Source organism: Crinia signifera, chromosome 2, assembly GCF_055691185.1.
Source record: "Crinia signifera chromosome 2, ASM5569118v1, whole genome shotgun sequence".
Lineage (NCBI taxonomy): Eukaryota > Metazoa > Chordata > Amphibia > Anura > Myobatrachidae > Crinia > Crinia signifera.
Genome location: NC_139218.1, coordinates 271208439 through 271226559, shown reverse-complemented (window position 1 = coordinate 271226559; position 18121 = coordinate 271208439). Strand labels below are relative to the sequence as shown.

General features: G+C 39.2%; 1 protein-coding gene across 1 annotated transcript in view; it reads left to right on the top strand.

Moving 5' to 3' along the window:
* PCCA (propionyl-CoA carboxylase subunit alpha) overlaps window positions 1–18121 on the top strand; it is a 457969-nt gene that overhangs the window by 422125 nt on the left and 17723 nt on the right. Inside the window, exon 22 of the mRNA XM_083168630.1 lies at window positions 10711–10851. Coding sequence (XP_083024756.1) covers window positions 10711–10851 — 141 coding nt within the window. The remainder of the gene's footprint in view (window positions 1–10710; window positions 10852–18121) is intronic.

Sequence of the window (18121 nt, the reverse complement as noted above, 5' to 3'; positions counted from 1 at the left end):
GGGTTGGAACACTGGCTTACTAGCTTTTCTTGTTGCCTACTATAGATTTAGATTCCTGCCAACTGGCTGCACATTTGAGGTGTATGAGTATTTATTCTGCTGCCATTTGTTTGCGTTGGTCCCTATGGTTGCCCAGATATAGCCAGTGTTTCAGTTTAGACACTAGTTTGGCTTCTAAAAAGGATTATCCTTGTGCCTCATTAGTGTGCTGACCAGAACCTAAACCGCTGAACTTACATGACACGTCAGACCCAGGGGACACCATGACCTGCGTCCCTTTCTTCAATCAGGCTACACAAGAGAGAAACGCTGCAAGGGGTTAAGTGAAAGCAATCAAGCAGCAAGTTTCTTTATCACATCCAAGCATTGAAATTAGTACACATTTTAAGTTCAATGAGCCTTGATCTCATTTGCATTCTGCTGTTGCATTACATGAAGCCTCTGTTGAGGTTACAAGATATGCCGTTTGTGAAATCATGTTGCTGTTACTGCTCTGGCGACTTACAGGTGTCTGTAATTTTGCCATGAATGAAGACAATGAAGGGTTGTTGATAGTGTTTGTGCATCTCTCCACTGACCCAGGTCCGCTAATGCTGAAGAGATCACTGCACTGGCTTTAAGCAGGCTGAGACCACAGCAGTTACTGGCGGCTGCCCAAGGGTTTAGGCCAGAGGTTCTCAAACTGTGTGTCCTGACCCCAAAGTGGGTCCCAACCTTCTCAGTATGGGGTCATGACTCCATGTTGCTGACCATCAGGCAAATTACTTTTCTAATCTGAGTCAGTGATTCAAGGAGTCTAACAAAAAATGGTTGAGTTGTCTGTTATTTTGGACTCCTCACCTCATTTGGTTCTTTCAGAATACTGCAATGAATGTGCTGTCTGCTGACTACACATGTGATGTGATGACCTGCTGCAGTAACTTGCTGGGGTCATGTAATTATTTTTATTGTCTGATGGGGTCCCAGAGCAAAATAGTTTGAGGACCCCTGGTCTAGGCTATAGTAGGGGATATGAACATAAACACTAGTATCTTACTACTGTCTGATTTATCGTTTAGACCAGGCATGTCCAAGGTTGGCCCTCCAGATGCTTTGAAACTACACATCCCAGCATGCTTTGCCACAGTTTTGCTATTAGAGAATGCTAAAACTATTTGCAAAGCATGCTGGGATGTTTAGTTTCAAAACATCTGGAGGGCCAACGTTGGACATGCCTGGTTTAGACATTCTGAAAGCAGTTCCCATACTTATGTGAATATCATTGCCCATCACAGACAGATGGATTTAAAGTGCTCATTGCTGCCAATATGTGCAGAAATGTACTGTACATTTAATCCACTAGGCATGTAAAGGCCCATACACACTAGGCATGTAAAGGTCCATACACACTAGGCATGTAAAGGCCCATACACACTGGGCATGTCAGCATGTTTGAGCGGCTTTCAGCTCAAAGCCGCCCAGTGTGTATGCCCCGGCGATGAGCGCTGCTGCGCGCTCCCGCATCATCGCCATGAAAGCCGTTCATCCCCCCAGTTGTACCAGCAGATGAGCGGCTTTGAGGACGGCTTTGCATAGCGCTGACGGCACCTGGCAGAGGGGAAAGCGTTTTTACTGTGAAACGTTGATTTATTTATTTAAAATTAGTTTAATTAGTCCTAAATCAACACTGTTGATACAGAGCAGACTCTTGTCTATTTCCTTACTAAGCGGTAGCACCCCAGTACACCTGTAAATATCAAGTACCCTTGCATTTTTAAGTTTTCTTCTTAAATGGGCAAGTTTAATGTATGTGTAGCACTGATAATTTGTTGTGCCACATGTAGTGACAGCTACTACATCGTAATAAAGCCATTGTAGCAGTATTGTTGTGTGCTGGCAGTCACTCAGCATAACAGCAAGATAAACAGGAAAGGGCACTGTTTAGAAAAGTATCCCTTTGCTAGACATAAGTGAAGTGCTTCCTGTATATTTTTGTTGATGCCCACTTAGGGATAATTAAGGCATTTCATTTTTCCTTCTTACAATTGTGTTTGAAATAACTCAGCTGTATGACTGTTTGCATATCCTATTGTTACTGGTACAATATTCGAACATCCCTAGAAAGCCATAGTGTTTAGGAATTCTGTTAGTACACTGATAATATAGTAGTATAGTCATGATTTGTGCATGTGGAGTAGAAAGGTGCCTTCATTCTTTTACCATTAGTCAAAACCGTTCAATAACTAGTTGCTAATATACAGTCGGAATTCTGGAGAACCCTCTCAATAACTAAGGGGTCTATTTACTAAAGCCTTGGGTGGAGCGTAAGTACCAGTCAATCAGCTCCTAACTGCCTTGTCATGGGTTATGTTTGAAGAATGACCATGAGGGTGCTGGCTGGTTTGCACTGTATCTCCGTCCACGTTCTCTCCATCCAAGGCTTAGTAAGTAGACCCCTCAGTTTTGAAGCGCTCTGTCATTATACTGCATTAATGGGAAATGGAGGCTCTGCACTCGTTCCATAATCAGCATACATGTCAGGTTCCTGTTACTTTTCTCTGTACAAGGGCATTTCAGATCTAAAGTGCCATGTCATTCCTTTTCTTGTCCTCCACACTCCAGTACAACAGTTTCTGTGTACTTTTCAGAAGTGCTGCTTTTGGGCAGAATGCAAAGGTTTCAAAAGAGCCTCCTCTCCATCTGGTTTTATACGATAATCCTTTATCCACCATCTCCAGCTCTCTCATTCCTTTGCTTTCTTGCCTGTGGCTACATTTCTATCTCTGCATCAATTAGCACAGTGATTTATACAACAAGCAAGCAGTTTAGAGGTAATGGTACACAATTAACATCTCATTCCGCCATAAAGGGTATGCTAAATACCCTAGTCACTGCTTTCTCTGCCTAGAATTGAAATAAGTGTTTGTCCTAATTCATATGTTATCTGATGTGAAGTGGGCCCGCTTTGTACTGCACTACACCATTAATCTAATTATAGATAGCTGCAAATGAAGTGCTGTCTGAACAGAGATGGGGGACAAAATAGCGCTTTTGTCAGGACTGTGAAGTGAGATCGCACATTGCATGGTATCACAGCAAAGAAAACACAATCCAGATTACATTACTGCCTGTTGCATGGGGTTTTTTTTTTGGTCTTCCTATAATTACAGCAGCAATGCAAACACCGCTGGCTGCTGGATATAAATAGAGCTGTAGATGTGCTGTCATGTGGGTTGCAGGGGAAAATCCTCTGAGTGCTGTTGAATTAAATGATGCATCCTGATTGACAGCTACCTTGAGACTGCGCTGATGGAGTTGTCAAAGCATTATGCTAACAGGCTAGCCTAGTGAGTGCAGATGTACACCGCCGTGTGGCTCACACAGCCTGCTAACAGCTATCTGCTCATTTACCTTGTTCATTTTGCTTGTTATTCCAAAAGAATGACGTCTACAAGCTTTCACATTCAATGCTTTGTGTGGATGTGTTTATTCCTTAGGTGACTCAGCCTGACTGCTAGAGCAGAAGGCTGCATCTTGCACTGGTTTTATCCCAGGTATTGTGGTTGGGGCTGATAGATGGATGGTGTTCTTAATAGCACAATATTACCTTCCAGTTCTAAATATATAAAACTAGAAGGCATTTCAATTTTTAATTGCATTGTGTTTTGGCATATAGCTGCTTTTGTTATCTTGAATTATTTGTTTTCTGTCTGGGGCTGTTACTACATGGTGTACAATCTGTTCTCCCTGCGTGGGAGGGACTGATGTTGCTGCCAATATAGAAAATGACTGATATGTGGTGTTCTATCAGATATAATGCTGCACGTGATCAGTTTTCGGGTCTCGGGAGCTAGATGCAGCAGCCTGTATATGGAGCTGTAAGGAAATATAGGGCATAACTGATGACTGGATGTACAGCATGAGTGACATTATAAAAAAAGTGTTTGGGCTGTTTTTTCTTGCTGTGTGCTATATTATGGAAAATGTTCTTAATTACCTGATAATCACCCTTTAGAATGTAAGCTCTCACGAGCAGGGCCCTCTCTCCGCACGTGTTTTCTTAGAATGTATCTCTGCTACTCTGATAATTGCATCAGTGTCCTGTCCACTTCTGCAACTGTCTTTAGTTACAGTGTACTTGCCCTTATTTGCGCTTTACAAAGAATATTTGAACATTCACATCAGTCCCTGCCCCAGTGGAGCTTACAATCTATATTCCCTACCACATGTACACGCACACACAGACATTCTAGGGTTAATTTTTTTGGGGAGCCAATTAGACTACAAGTATATTTTTGGATTGTGGGAGGAAACTGGAGTACTCAGAGGAAACCCATGCAAGTACGGGGAGAATATATAAACTTTGCACAGTTAGGGACATGGTGGGAATGGAACCCATGACCTCAGCGCTGTGAGGCACTAATGCTAACCATTACACCATCCGTACTGCCCCATCTGGTTATCTATGTATTGTCAGGTGCTGCGGAAACCTTGTGGTGCCATATAAAGAAACGCTAATAATATGGGTACAGTTTCATGTAATCATCTGCAGTATTCTGTATATTCAGAGCTATTAGAGATAATCAATTAAATTAATTTAAGTAGCAAAGTGTGTATTAGTAATTTTTTTGTTAGGACAACTTATCCTTCTACTTACTGGCTACAGGCAGTGCAACCTGCCCTCTGACTGGTCACATAATTCTTGTTAGAATAACTTACCCTTCTACCAACTGTCTACAGGTAGTGCAACCTACCCTCGGACTGGGCACATAGTAGTATTTTTTTTTTCTTTATATATATATATATATATATATATATATATATATATATACACACAGATATCTATCTATATGTCTTGATAAAGGGCTTTGCTTTGCCCGAAACGTTGACACAAGTTATTGGTGTTTGACTGTTTATTGTTTGAAACCTGCCGCCGTGCAGCATTGTCAAATCTTGGGAGTGCCATCCTGCCTGTCTGCTACATTCTTCCTTTTTGGATTGGAGTGGCAATATATATATATGAATATTCCAGGGAATATAGATGGGCCACACAGTCAGACTCAACATTTATCTAGGCTACCCAGATCCTAGATAAAAATCAAAGCATAACCATTAAAATAGTCTATTCACTATTCTGTGCCAGCATCCCCCACACTAATAAATTCTAATTTAAACATCTTAGTCCAAAACAGCAGACTTTTTATGTGTATGTGGTTGTTTTTGTTGTTGTTATCATCATCATCATCATGAAATGCTTTTAAATCTAGATTTCACTGGCATGTTACATGGATAGTTACACGTGTAATATGGAGAGTGTACTAATGTGATATTTTCCCTGGAGCCATTGTTGTATTTAAAAATACCTGGTCTTGGTAGAAGCAATTGACCACTTAATGTAAGGATATGATTTCATTTACTATAACTGCATCTTTAGATTTTTTACTGACTACAAGAGTACAGATCATAGTTATTTTATGTACCACATTTGCTGCACATTGATCAAGATATAAACAACTAAAATACCAGTCACCCTAGGAAAGGGGGAAGAGGACACTAGAGGGGCACTGTGTATTATATAGGCATTTGTCACCCATCAACCCTAGTTTCTAACCTCTCCAATTTACCTCTAAATGTGTTTGGCCAAAAGGGGAAATACATCTGGTATGCATTAAAAAAATAATCCACACATTTGAAGAAAAAGCCACTGATTGAGATATTGCCTTTATAGAAAAATATGATTTTGTGCCTGCTGAAGATGGACTGGAGGTCAAACTAATGGGAAAGTGGGTAAAAATTTACAGCGAAAAGGAATGTGCAACTGATACCCCTTTCACAGGTGGTGTGAAAGTGCCAAAAGGGTTGCTGCGCACTGTGAACGGGTAACGGATCCCGTCTAAACTATAGGGAGTATTCAATGTTTTCATTCTCCATGTGCAGCGAATCCTGTTTAGGATTTGCTACACATTCGCAGGGTTCAGGAGGGCTGCAGCATTCGCTGCCAGCCCTCCCTGTCACCCTATTCAATGCAGCAGGGGATCGCTGCCCCTGCTGGCGAGTTTGGGAGGACGGAGGCAGGCAGGGAGATGTAAGCCTCCCTGCCTGCCCCAGAATTTGTGGGGGAGGGCTCCCGGGGACACAGGCAGCAGAGGCTGCCCCCAGCGAATGCTGGCACGGGGCAGGGGTAGGGAGCCTCTTTTCTGGTCCCGCACGTAACAAGCGGGGACCATAGTGAAGTGAATATATGAATATCTAATGAGCGGCTCCCGGCCCCCTGCTGGTGAATGTGTAAAGAAATAAAAATAAAATGTAAAAAATAAATAGAAATTAAATATATATTGATGTGCTTCAAGCACATGAATAAAAATAGCATGCCCCTTCACAGAAAAAAAATTCAGATTTTTTGACACCACAAAAATAAATAAAAAAAACCCTTTATTTTAAAAATAAAAGATCACTTTCCAGTTCACCTTAAAAAGATGTGGAATGCAAAACGGTGAATCATGGCAAAAATCAGGGCGAAAGCAAATTGCCATCCTAGCATTGAATACACTCTCAGCGAATCCCAGTGAAAACCCCATTGAGATACACCAGCGAATTGCAACGAGCATGAAACTGAGAACTGCCCGGCATTCACTGTTCGCTTTCCACGAATAGTGAACATTGAATAGGGTGAATCATATTTTCAGTGACAAAGATTCACCGCAAGGAGTGAAAACAACCAGTGAATCGGGAGCATTGAATACTGGCCACAGTCAGCTCCAAGCTCCTCCTCCTCCCCTGATGATGTGCCGCTGCTTCGTTCCACCCCCATGTGACGTTAGCAACCCAGCTGATTGCCGGGTCGCTAAGGGGAACTTCACCTTGCAAATGCCTTTGCGATGTGAAAGTGGTATAAATTTTTTGTTAGGAGCAAAAAATATCTTTGATACTGAAACTATTTAGCAAAGATAGTTTATGTGTCTTAGATGCCAACATTGTTTTCTATGTGTATATTAAAATAGTGTATACACTACCTTGCTTGTAGGACCTCTTAGCTCACAAATACTTCTCAGGGAAATGGAGGCGAACATGTTAGTCTTAAATTATTTTGTAAGCATCAATGAAATAAGAGCATTAATTGCAGTGTAATTTATATTCTTGCAGTCTCTATGCAAAGTAGTATCCCTATAGAAAGAGACATGCTAGTGTTTAATCACCCCTGTGGTGACAGGATGAACTGAAGGTGGAACACTCTTCCTCTGCTACACAGGACCAATTAAACTCAGAAAACATTGCATGTGACAGGGGAGGGGCAATCCAAATTCCCTTCAACCTGTCACCATGGAAGCGATTAAGTGCTATGTACGCTAACACTTTTCTGGCTGAAAAATGTCGGAGTGACATCACTCCAAACATACACTTTTTATTATTCATAAACTCCAATACATATAACAAAATATATACTTTTTTTTTATCTTGATGGTGTTTATAGATTGCTCATGTGACAGGAACACACAATCTACAGACTATAATAAGCTCATACATACTTAGGTTGAGTTCTGCCTTTCTTTGGTACATTCTTAATTGTTATGTATTAATAATAAGATAGCATAAATATATTCCAAATATGAATATCAAAAACTGATGAAAGCTGAAAAAAACTGAGTATTTATTTAGTTTAGACGAGGATGCGATGTCATCAGAGGAGCGACTGTCCCCCCAGAGATCGGTTGATGTGCTCCTATACAACTATGAATCCATATATGTGCAGAAATAAATATGTATGCCTAATGTAGAACGAGTGCCATTATTAGGAATGGAATGTGTTCTGATTAGATTCATGTTGACCTAACTGTGATAGATAGACAGACAGACAGAGGCACTGCGGATGTAAAAAAAAGGCTCAGGACAGAGTTATCACCTTCAATATATATATATGTGTGTGTATATATATATATATATATATATATATATATATATATATATATATATAGTACATAGTGTGTGTGTGTTGCTACGGCATGTCATATACACCAATGACAGATACATCATGTTTACCAGCAGCATCTTTGCGCTTATAATAGTAGTCGTCTGGTACAGTAGCATTGATGTCTATATCAACATTTTTTAACCTGTGGCTCTTATTGGTATGATGGTGAGACTATACAGAGAAGCAGCCAAAAACAGAAATATTTGCTCTTGATTAATAAACTTTTCCGGCCATGGAAACTAGCAGAAACAAAAATGCCCAGTGTGACCTCACCTTTACTGCTTACACTTCCATGCTTCACCTATTTTTAAGTCTTTTTTTTTATATATTTTTTTCTCTGCTGCTTTTAAAGTTAATTGAATAATTTTTTTACTTTCTTAGAACTGCATAACATTTGTAACTCTTTGTTGAGGTAAAGAGAAGTAAAAATAAGCGTACAGGAGAGCATCCATCAGCGATTTTTAGATGAACATAATCTCCCTTGTACTGTATTCATTTACAACTTTGTATTTTACTTTTTAATTTAACGTACTGATTAGATAACATACACAGTGTGATAATGTTGTGATTTTAGAAATAATAGCATAATATGTGTAGTTTTTTAAGTTTTAAAACAACTTAGAATAAACTAAATATCCACAAGAAGGTTTATATAACCATGGAAATTAAGACATTCACTTCCTCATGTTTTATTAGTCAACAAAATACTAAATATACTAACCTGTGCCATGGTTCCAGACCACAGAGCAAAATGACTTTGACTTTTTTCTGTACATTTTTTTATTTTCATATAACAAGCGAAATTCAGGCAAAAATCCACAGATACCAAAACTGTGCAATTTTCTGTAATTATAACACCCCCCCCCCCCCCCGATAGGTTTAATGAAGGACTTTTAAGAACAATTTATCTTTGATAAATAGCCCCTCTGCACCAAATGTTTATTAGATTGACAGGGAAATGCACTCTGCTTGCTTTTTCCCCTGCCATTTATGAGTCAGGAAAATTTTAATTGGAGCAAAAAGCTTTTATTTGCACTGTAATTTCACTTAAGGATCATATCCTTCAGAAACTGGCAGACACTTGTATTACTTGATTGCAAAACACATACTCAAGAGTGAGAAAAATACATGCAGAAGATGGTGTTATTATTCAGATTGTCAGATTAGTGAAATTGGACAAGAAATACGTTATCAAATCGTAACAGCTTTACTAGAGATTACCCATGTTTGCCTTTAAATAAAAGTCTGAAAAGTCATTGGGAAAAAACTCTTTGAGACATTGAAAGGTTTATTGAATAAAAATTGTGTCATGTGACATTGCTGTCCTAAAGATTAGTGTAGATCTCTTCATGCAGATTCTGCCTGTGCTGAATTTAAAATAATCTTGTACTAATATGCAGGTGACACAGCGGTTGTATTCTACACATTGTGTGTCACTGGTTGTGCATGTGAATTGTACATATTTGGCTTATCTTAGTTTAATTAAAAATGTACCAAGATTTATTCATATGTAGCTATAATTGCTAAAAAAAAAAAAAAAAATTAAGGGGAACATGAATCTTATTTTTCTTGGAAAACAACAGTCACAAAAAATGATGGTATATTACAGCGCCTTGCCATTGCCTGACAGATTTTCAAATACCTAAACATCACAGAAATGTAGTAGACTAGTGTGTGTGTGTAAACTAGTTGACGTTCGGCTTTAAATCCTTGACTGCTATCATTTTCATTACTGCCGATCATGAGCCAGCCAATGTTACTACTCAAAGAGACGTAGTGCCATCTACTGATGGCTAACTGTATTATTGTCAGCAGTCTAGATTCTCCATGTCCTTTGCTGCATGATCATTCCTCTTCTGAATTGCTGCAAGACAGAGACCCACATGTAAAAGGCGAAAACAAACTTGATAAAAATGAATGAGCATTAGTTTATTGAGTTAATTCCCATTTATATGAACTATTTTTAGACATTTGCGGATTTGTTACTGAACCTTCACATATTATTTAATAGATAATTACTATGTTACTGCTAATATTATTCTTTATTAATATTATTATCATCATTAACTTCATCCCTATTAGGATGTGTAAGAAAAATGTGTCCTTGTTTAACCCTTTATGTGCCAATTGAATATGTCAAAATAGGTGAGAAAATTGTCAAGTAAACATTTTTATTTGTCATAATGACCAGTAATGTTATCTTTTTATATATGAATTATAATCTTTTTTTTTTTACACATTTTTTTATTTGAATTTATATAACAAATTGGAGCGACGCTGGCATTTTTAATCGGTATTTTGCACATCTTTCACAGAGATGTTGGCACTCAAAGGGTTAATTATCACCACTGCATGAGGAGGAATGGTGATAAGCTAGCTTATGTATCATACTAATACTCTATAAAGCACTTTTATTTATATTATGTATCATAAATATGTAAAAACAAAATAATACAACCTTATTGAAAATGGCAAAATGCTTAGAAAACCTATAATAATTACACCTTATTGTTGATGGTACATATATTTTAATAACTTACACTAATGAACCCCTACGCACAAAACATGTTATTTCCATTAGGCTATCTTCTGTGTACCATGCTTCTTCACATCTGTTTGCTAATAGCTGTAAATATAATTATAGAACAGCAGTAAATACATTACCCTTGTTAATACCATAGTGTGCATATTGGCAGGAAATGACTGGTTTTCTTATTGTGTAAATTAAATCTAATTGGTTAATTTATTTTGTTAATTTTAAGTACAAACTGCAAGTGTTGACCAGGCATGCAGCTGAGCTGAGCAAGTACATGCCAGAGAAGGTAGAAGAGGACACTAGTAGCATCCTGAGATCACCGATGCCAGGCACAGTGGTCGCTGTTTCCGTTAAGCCTGGCGATATGGTAAGTACTCCCATATTAATTGTCATTCATACAGGAAGTTTGAAGTAAAGGTACTGTGCTTATTGTTTTTTATTTTTATTATTTTTGTAATATATTTTTAGCAATACATTGTAAGGGTAACAATTTGTCGAGTCTTCTTATTTTGAGTGTATACTTCATGCCCTATTTGGACATTGTGACCTTTATTGAGCATGCCTAAATAAGGTCAAGGCAGGCAATACTCCATAAAAGAAGCATAAACTAGCAAAAATAGGACATGCACACCTTTTTATATGGATTACATTTTAATAGTAGAATAAATAATAATGGTTTTCCCAAATATGTTGCGGTTTCATAATTTATCAGAAACTACTACTACTGTAATCCATTGTTTCTTTTTGCTTGTTACTACAGTAGCTATATCATATTTTTAATGCTCTCCGGTTGTATGTCATTTACAAATGTTTCCAAAATCTTTTAGCTGTAAATGATCCCTATTAATTCTCATCTAGTCCTATTTCTGCGGTCCACAAAAAAAGAGTGTCCTCTACCTTTTCAAGCGTTACCTTACACAGCAGCAAGATGTTTGAGTGAATTGGTCTAGCTTTTAAACTTTTAGACTTTTAAAAAATAAAAATTTTTATTCAAGATCAGTGGTTCTTGAAAATGTTACAGCTCTAAAATAAGGAATTTTGCATGGGAAAAAAAAAGATTTAATTGTTCCTTAAATTTCTTTTTGCATTCTTTACACCTTTACTGTTCTATTACTATTCTATCATAATCAGAGCTTGAACTAGTTTGTGTCCAAAAATTTGATAGCGTCTTCATTAAATACATTGAATAACTGTTCACAGATACACTTTAAACATATGTTTTTGTGAAAGAGTAATAATTTGGCCCTTTGCGGTGCAATATTCCTGTCCTCCTTTCTAAACATTTTATTATACTACCCATACTGTAGCTCTTACATGTAATGTTTACTTATTTATTTCACATTGTAAGTCTGACAATTTATCTACAGTTGGTCTGACCATTTATTTAATAATCATAATCTTTTTATGTAATATTAAAACAAAGTACATTGAGGAGCCAAGACTTTTTTTTCCAGGGAAGGGAAAAAGGATATGTTTAAAATAATAATATAACAGTTCAAATATATCAAAGGTTTCAATGAGGTACAGGAGGGAAGCAAGAGGTCACCTTCTGAAACTAGAGGGTTGGATGCTCTCGGGAAATATGAGGAAGTACTTCAAGGGAAGGGGGATGAATTCATGCTATTTACAGTGAAAGAATTCAAATATGTTGAGAACAGACACAAAGCAGTCGTAAAGGAAAGGATATTAAATGATCTGAATTTTCACAGCAGCCTAGATTGTCTTCTTATTTTTGGATTGTCTCACTATTTTGTATTCTAGGTCATTGATAAAATAACACCATAAGAAGTTTTTACTTCAAGTACAGCAACTTAATTCAGCCTAAAGGTGCCCATACACGGTGCGTTTTCCGGGTGCAATGCGATAAGCGCTCCTGCGCACAGCAAAGAAAGTCTGTGTAGCCTGTGCTTTTAGTACTAGATTGCATCGTATCCAGTTCAAAAAAGCACGGGCTGTAGCACATTGTATGCTTTTTGTACTAGGTGCTATGCAATCTAGTACTAAAAGCTCAGAGTTCATCGCACCGTGTATGGGCACCTTCTGAAAATTCACTTTAGCAGTCTATTTAAAGTAATTTAAGTCTATTTAAGTAATTCTGCAAAATCAAAATGTTAAAAAAAAGTATAGGTTTTTATGAATTGGTCTAATCTACTTTGGGGGGGAATTAAATCCCATCAGATAATTCCGATCAATTAGCATAGCACTTGAATTCCCCCGGGACAATACGTTGGTTACATTATTGAAAATAATTTAATATCGGGTCTTGAAGATACTCAAAACTGATTATCTACTTCTTAACAAAACCTGCTATTTTTATATTAATGCTGTGTTGTGTAAAATATATATATCGCGGGCATCGGGTGTAATTTTTAGTGGTCTGCGACGCGACCGACGCGATGCCCCCGATTTCCCATTGAAATGCATTAATAAAAGGTCAAAATCGCGTAGGTCGCATCGCAGGTGGCTAAAAAAGGCTTAAATGGTCCAGACGTGTGGCCGTGCTAGGAAACAAGTACCCTATGTATAGCTGAATATTAATGCACATCAGTTGTTTTTGAAATAAATGTGAATTTATTTTGACTACAAGTCCTCTCTTGTACTGTTATATTGTTGTCTTGATAGTTTTCTAGTAAACTGGATGAGAGCTGGTATTTTTTTTAAATCTAATTTTAGTGTTATATATTGATAATATGATGGTTTACTTGTGATACGTATATTTCTATATTATATTGCGGCCACAATTATGGTTTCATTTTGGTTATGGATTGTGTGGGTAGGTGTCACGTTTAGGGGGATACAGTCATTAGGTTAAGCCTATTAAGGTAAATATGCATTGGGTTGACCACTGAAGGTGGATACCTGAAATAGGTCGACATGGCTAAAGTCAACATTGTTGGAAGGTCGACACAAGCATTAGGTCAACATGAGATTTTCACAGGGTTTTTTTAAACCGACATGTGCTGACAGGTGGTATTTCATGCTCTACCATTCACTAAGGTGTGGAGGGTAAATAGAATAGTGTGCCAAGCGCAGCAGTACACTTTGACAGTGTGCCTGGCGACTATGTCGACATTCAGGACAAAAAGCAAGAAAAACTCAGAAATTTTGCCATTGTCAACCTAATGCTTGTGTCGACCTTCCAACCCTGAGGACCTTAGCCATGTTCATTTATTTCAGGTGTCAACCTAAGGCCTGTCGACCTTCAGTGGCGACTTAATGCATATCAACCTACAGATGGAGCCGCAAGTGGAAGCTGGCGAATGGGGCACGCGTACATCACCCCATTCTCGGCAATGGACGCGCAAGCGTGTGAGATGCTCTCGTGCCCACGTTCACCAACCCGCCCTCCGCCTGCAACTGCCAGATACTGATATCTGGCATGCTGGCGCAAAAGGGAGAGTGGTTCCATATGTAAATTTGGTCAATTCAATGACCCATACACCATTTAGGTATCACATATTGTAAACGTGGAAAGGTGCTCTCTCCTGCAATAGGGCCAGATTGGCGACACTGAGAATTGTGATTTCCAAGAGGCTATAGCGCCTTCCCAGCCAGAGAATCCAATTTCAGTTTAGGGAAATAAGCACATGTCAAATGCAAATGTAATTCTATGCTTCTCATAAGTGGCCTAATGCCATTCTGAATAAAATAATAATGGTTAACTAATAGCTCAAATAATATAGAGATTCATTCATGTCTCCTATGTTCTGTCTGTCCTTGTTCTTTACTACAGTAATTACATGTAATTCTGTAATATTAACCCAAGCTATAGTTAAAATAGCTTTGAAAATATTTGTAGTTAGAATATGTCAGAATTTGTGCCATTTTTTTTCATTTTAAAATAAAAAAGTTAATTTGACATCCTGTGAAGGGACTAGAAATCAGACGGTAAAGATTTGATTGAACTTATCACACATGGGAAAGTCACGCCAGCATGCCTCCGAATATGTGGACAAGAGAGAAAGTTGTCATAAGTGGCCTGCAAGTCGTTCATAGTCTTTAATATCAATTTAATGAATGAGAACAGTGTATCCAATCTCTAGATTGGAAATGAAGTATGTGGGTGTAGTGTGACTGTACAGTAACGGGCCCATTTAACACCAGTTTTGTGGGGTTAGTTTTAAATATTAATTACACCCGCATGTATCACGGAGGGCAGCAGCAGGAAACTCCGATTGCTCCTGCAACGCGGCTAGCCGCACCCTCCATAGGTTTCTATGGGGATTGCAATGCTGCCCGATGTTTCAATATCAGGCAGAATCTCAGTGGCTCCCTGGGCAACCACCATTATGAGATGGCTACTGCCATTCTAAGGTAGGCTATGGACAGCACTGCAGTGCAGTCAGCAAGTGTCAGTGCTGATCACGCATTCCCAGACTCCCTGGCACCTAATAAAGAAGACTGCAGGGACGGGCTCCTTTCAGAGCCGCTGTGCCTGCATCTGCAGGGACATACATTTGAGAGAAACGATCTCATATGGCAATGCGATCCTGGGTGGTAAATGCATAACATTGCATATGCGATCCTATATTAACTCGCCTTGCGACACGCCTCCAAACTTCATCTGACAAAAATAATTGCAGTTTGTACTGGAAGAGACCTGTGGTGTGGTTCTTGTGGGTGTGGATTGAATGGTCTACAGTGTCTAATTAGACAGTCAATAAGTCGACACCAAAAGCTCGACATTCCATAGGTCAATACGGGCAAAAGGTCGACATTCACTATTTCACCATTGACAAAAGGTCAACATGCAATAGGTCGACACATGAAAAGGTGCACATGAGTTTTCAACCGCTTCCTCTCCATATGTCAGAAGGTGTTCCTTTTACTTCTGATGTCTCTTGGAAAGTCTCTGCTTTCTTATGTTCAGTTGTATTGCATGAATGAAAAAACAATTGTTTTTAAATATAATTTTTTTTATTTATGTATGGCATAGTTAGTTATTTTAGTACTTATATGTTAGTTGGGTGCCCACTATAGTTAGTACGCTTATACCCCCACTATCCATGTCAGCATGGAGTTAATTTTATATAGTGTGGCGAGCAGACGCGTAAAACTAAGCAAATAGCTTAGTGGGCGCCCAACTAACATATAAGTGCCGTTATTTTTTATGTGTGTGCACTTTGCTCATTTCTATGTTTTTATATTTTGTTTATGATTTCTAGACATTTTCTGCTTTCCATTGAGTACCGTTAAACATTAATTTGGGTTTTACCTTGCAGACAATGGAAAAGGAAAGCAGAGAGTGAATTGTACAGTTGTTTTACTACATCTCCGTGCAACTTTTATGTGACTGTTCACCCTGTTTATTCCCAATTTAGTGGCATTCCTCATTGTTGAAGTAATTTTTTATGTATCTCTTTACTTCCAGCATTTACAGTATGTTTAAAACAATGTTAGGATCACTGTAGTGAGACATGGTACAAAGTAATCTATCATGTTAGGTAATTTATTTATTTTGAAGGCACTTGAGGGAGGGCAAATGTCTAAATATTGCAGACTAACTAACAACCACTTATTGGGTGGTTATCTTGCAAGTTGCCATATGCTCCACACAACACACATAGCTGAATGAAAGGTTGTTCCACTTAATGTGTGGTGGAAATAGGGCCGCAGAGAATTGTATATTCCCAAACCTGTCAATTACCCCTGGGTCCGGATTAGACACTGTAGTGCCTTCCTGTGAGCAGAAACCCAATGGTAGATTATTACAGTCCTAATCTTATCAATAGACCACATCTGTTTCCAGCACTGCTTTTGCAGGTTTATTTAGATACTTGTCCGGATCATACAGAGACATACATTAGGTAGTACAGAGGCCTACATGGTAAAATCACACTATGAAGTAAACTCAGACCAGTCTCATCATATACCTGTGGACTAGTTCATAAAATCTAAAAAAGAATAGGCAGCAGCCCTAACTTTTTTTTTTTTATATTGTTTTTTTATTTGCTATATCGTGTTATGGCAGTCTTGTTTAACATTTTTTTTTCTATAAATATTTGATCCAGGCTCTAGTTACAAGGTAAAACCCAAATTAATGTTTAACAGTACTCATTGGAAAGCAGAAAATTCCTAGAAATCATAAACAAAATATAAAAACATAGAAATGAGCAAAGTGCACACATAAAAAATGGAAGGTTTCTGTTTGTAGGTCTAAAACTACAGTGAGAGGGAATAAACAACATAAACAGGTGGAACTTCCGGTTCCGGCGAGCACATGAGCGGCGGCTAGGAGGATTAGCTCCGCTGCCTGTTCGCCCATCTACCCTTTTACAAGGCATTGCGCCTCCAACAAACGGCACACCACACACCCGCTGCACCGCTGATCACGAGCGGTGCATGGAAAAATACCTAACAGCGATGCCCGGCAACAACAAGCGGAGGGGAAAGGAGGGGGACCGGAGGAGAAGGGAAAGCAAGATGGCGCCGCACACCGCGTCCAGCGTGTCACTCCCCGCCTCACCCCAGCATAGCACTTACGCTACAGACGAGGAAGATGATGGGAACCCTGGAGACCTGCAGGTAAAACATGCCGACCCTGACACACCACAAGAGCCCCACAGAGACTGCCCAGCCCCAGACCCCCAAGCACCAGTCACATACGGGGACCTCATAATGGCGATGCGCGCTGCAATGTTACCCCTCATGAAGGAGCAAACTGCCAATATCAACAGGCAGATAGCTCAGCTACAACATCGGGTGCTGGAAACAGAACACAAAGTGGGAGAGACATTTGCAGCTGTGACAGAGATCCAGCTGGTTACTGAGGATCACACTAAGGTCATACACCAATTACAGAACAAAATCCAGGACCTGGAAAACAGGTCCAGGAGAAATAATTTAAGAGTGATTGGACTACCAGAAAGTGTGAAGGGTCAGGCATTATATGACTTTATCAGACTGACTTTGCCGGATTTATTAAATGTGCAGGATAGATGCAATGACTTAGTCATTGAACGAGCACACAGGCTAGGTCCACAAAGGACACAAGAGGGCGCCAGACCCCGTGCCATAATATTCAAGACTCTGAATTATCTCCATAAGGAATTACTGTGGGTGGCGTCTCGCAAAATTAAATCTTTGTCCTGGGAAGGACATAAGATTCTTATTTTTCAAGACTATTCAGCTGAACTTACAAAGGCAAGAAAAGATTTCTCCCCCATCTGCGCTGGCCTGATCCGTGATGGAAGAAAGTTTGCTCTCCTGTATCCTGCCAGACTGCGGATATTCGATGGATCATCTTTCAAGGACTTCCTCTCTCCACGAGATGCAGAAGCCTACCTACAAGAAATTCAAACAGCCGACACCGCCCACACTCACATGTCAGATTGCGACTGAATACAAGTACCCCCAACATTCTCGCAAACCCACCGCAGACCGAAAGTCTCTCACATTGCAACCTACTGAAGAAACCTCTGTGACTATGCTACTGAGACTGGTAATGTTGACTCTATCCCCCCCCTCCCACCCCCCCCCCCCCCCCTCAATTATGCTTTCGCATCCACACCCCCCTCCCCCCCATATCACAACATACAAGTATACCTACGGTCATCAAGCAAGATGCTTTTCCTGCACTATATGATGTCCCCAAGGGCTCACAGATCAAGACCCCTGTACCGGAGGTATCCCATTCC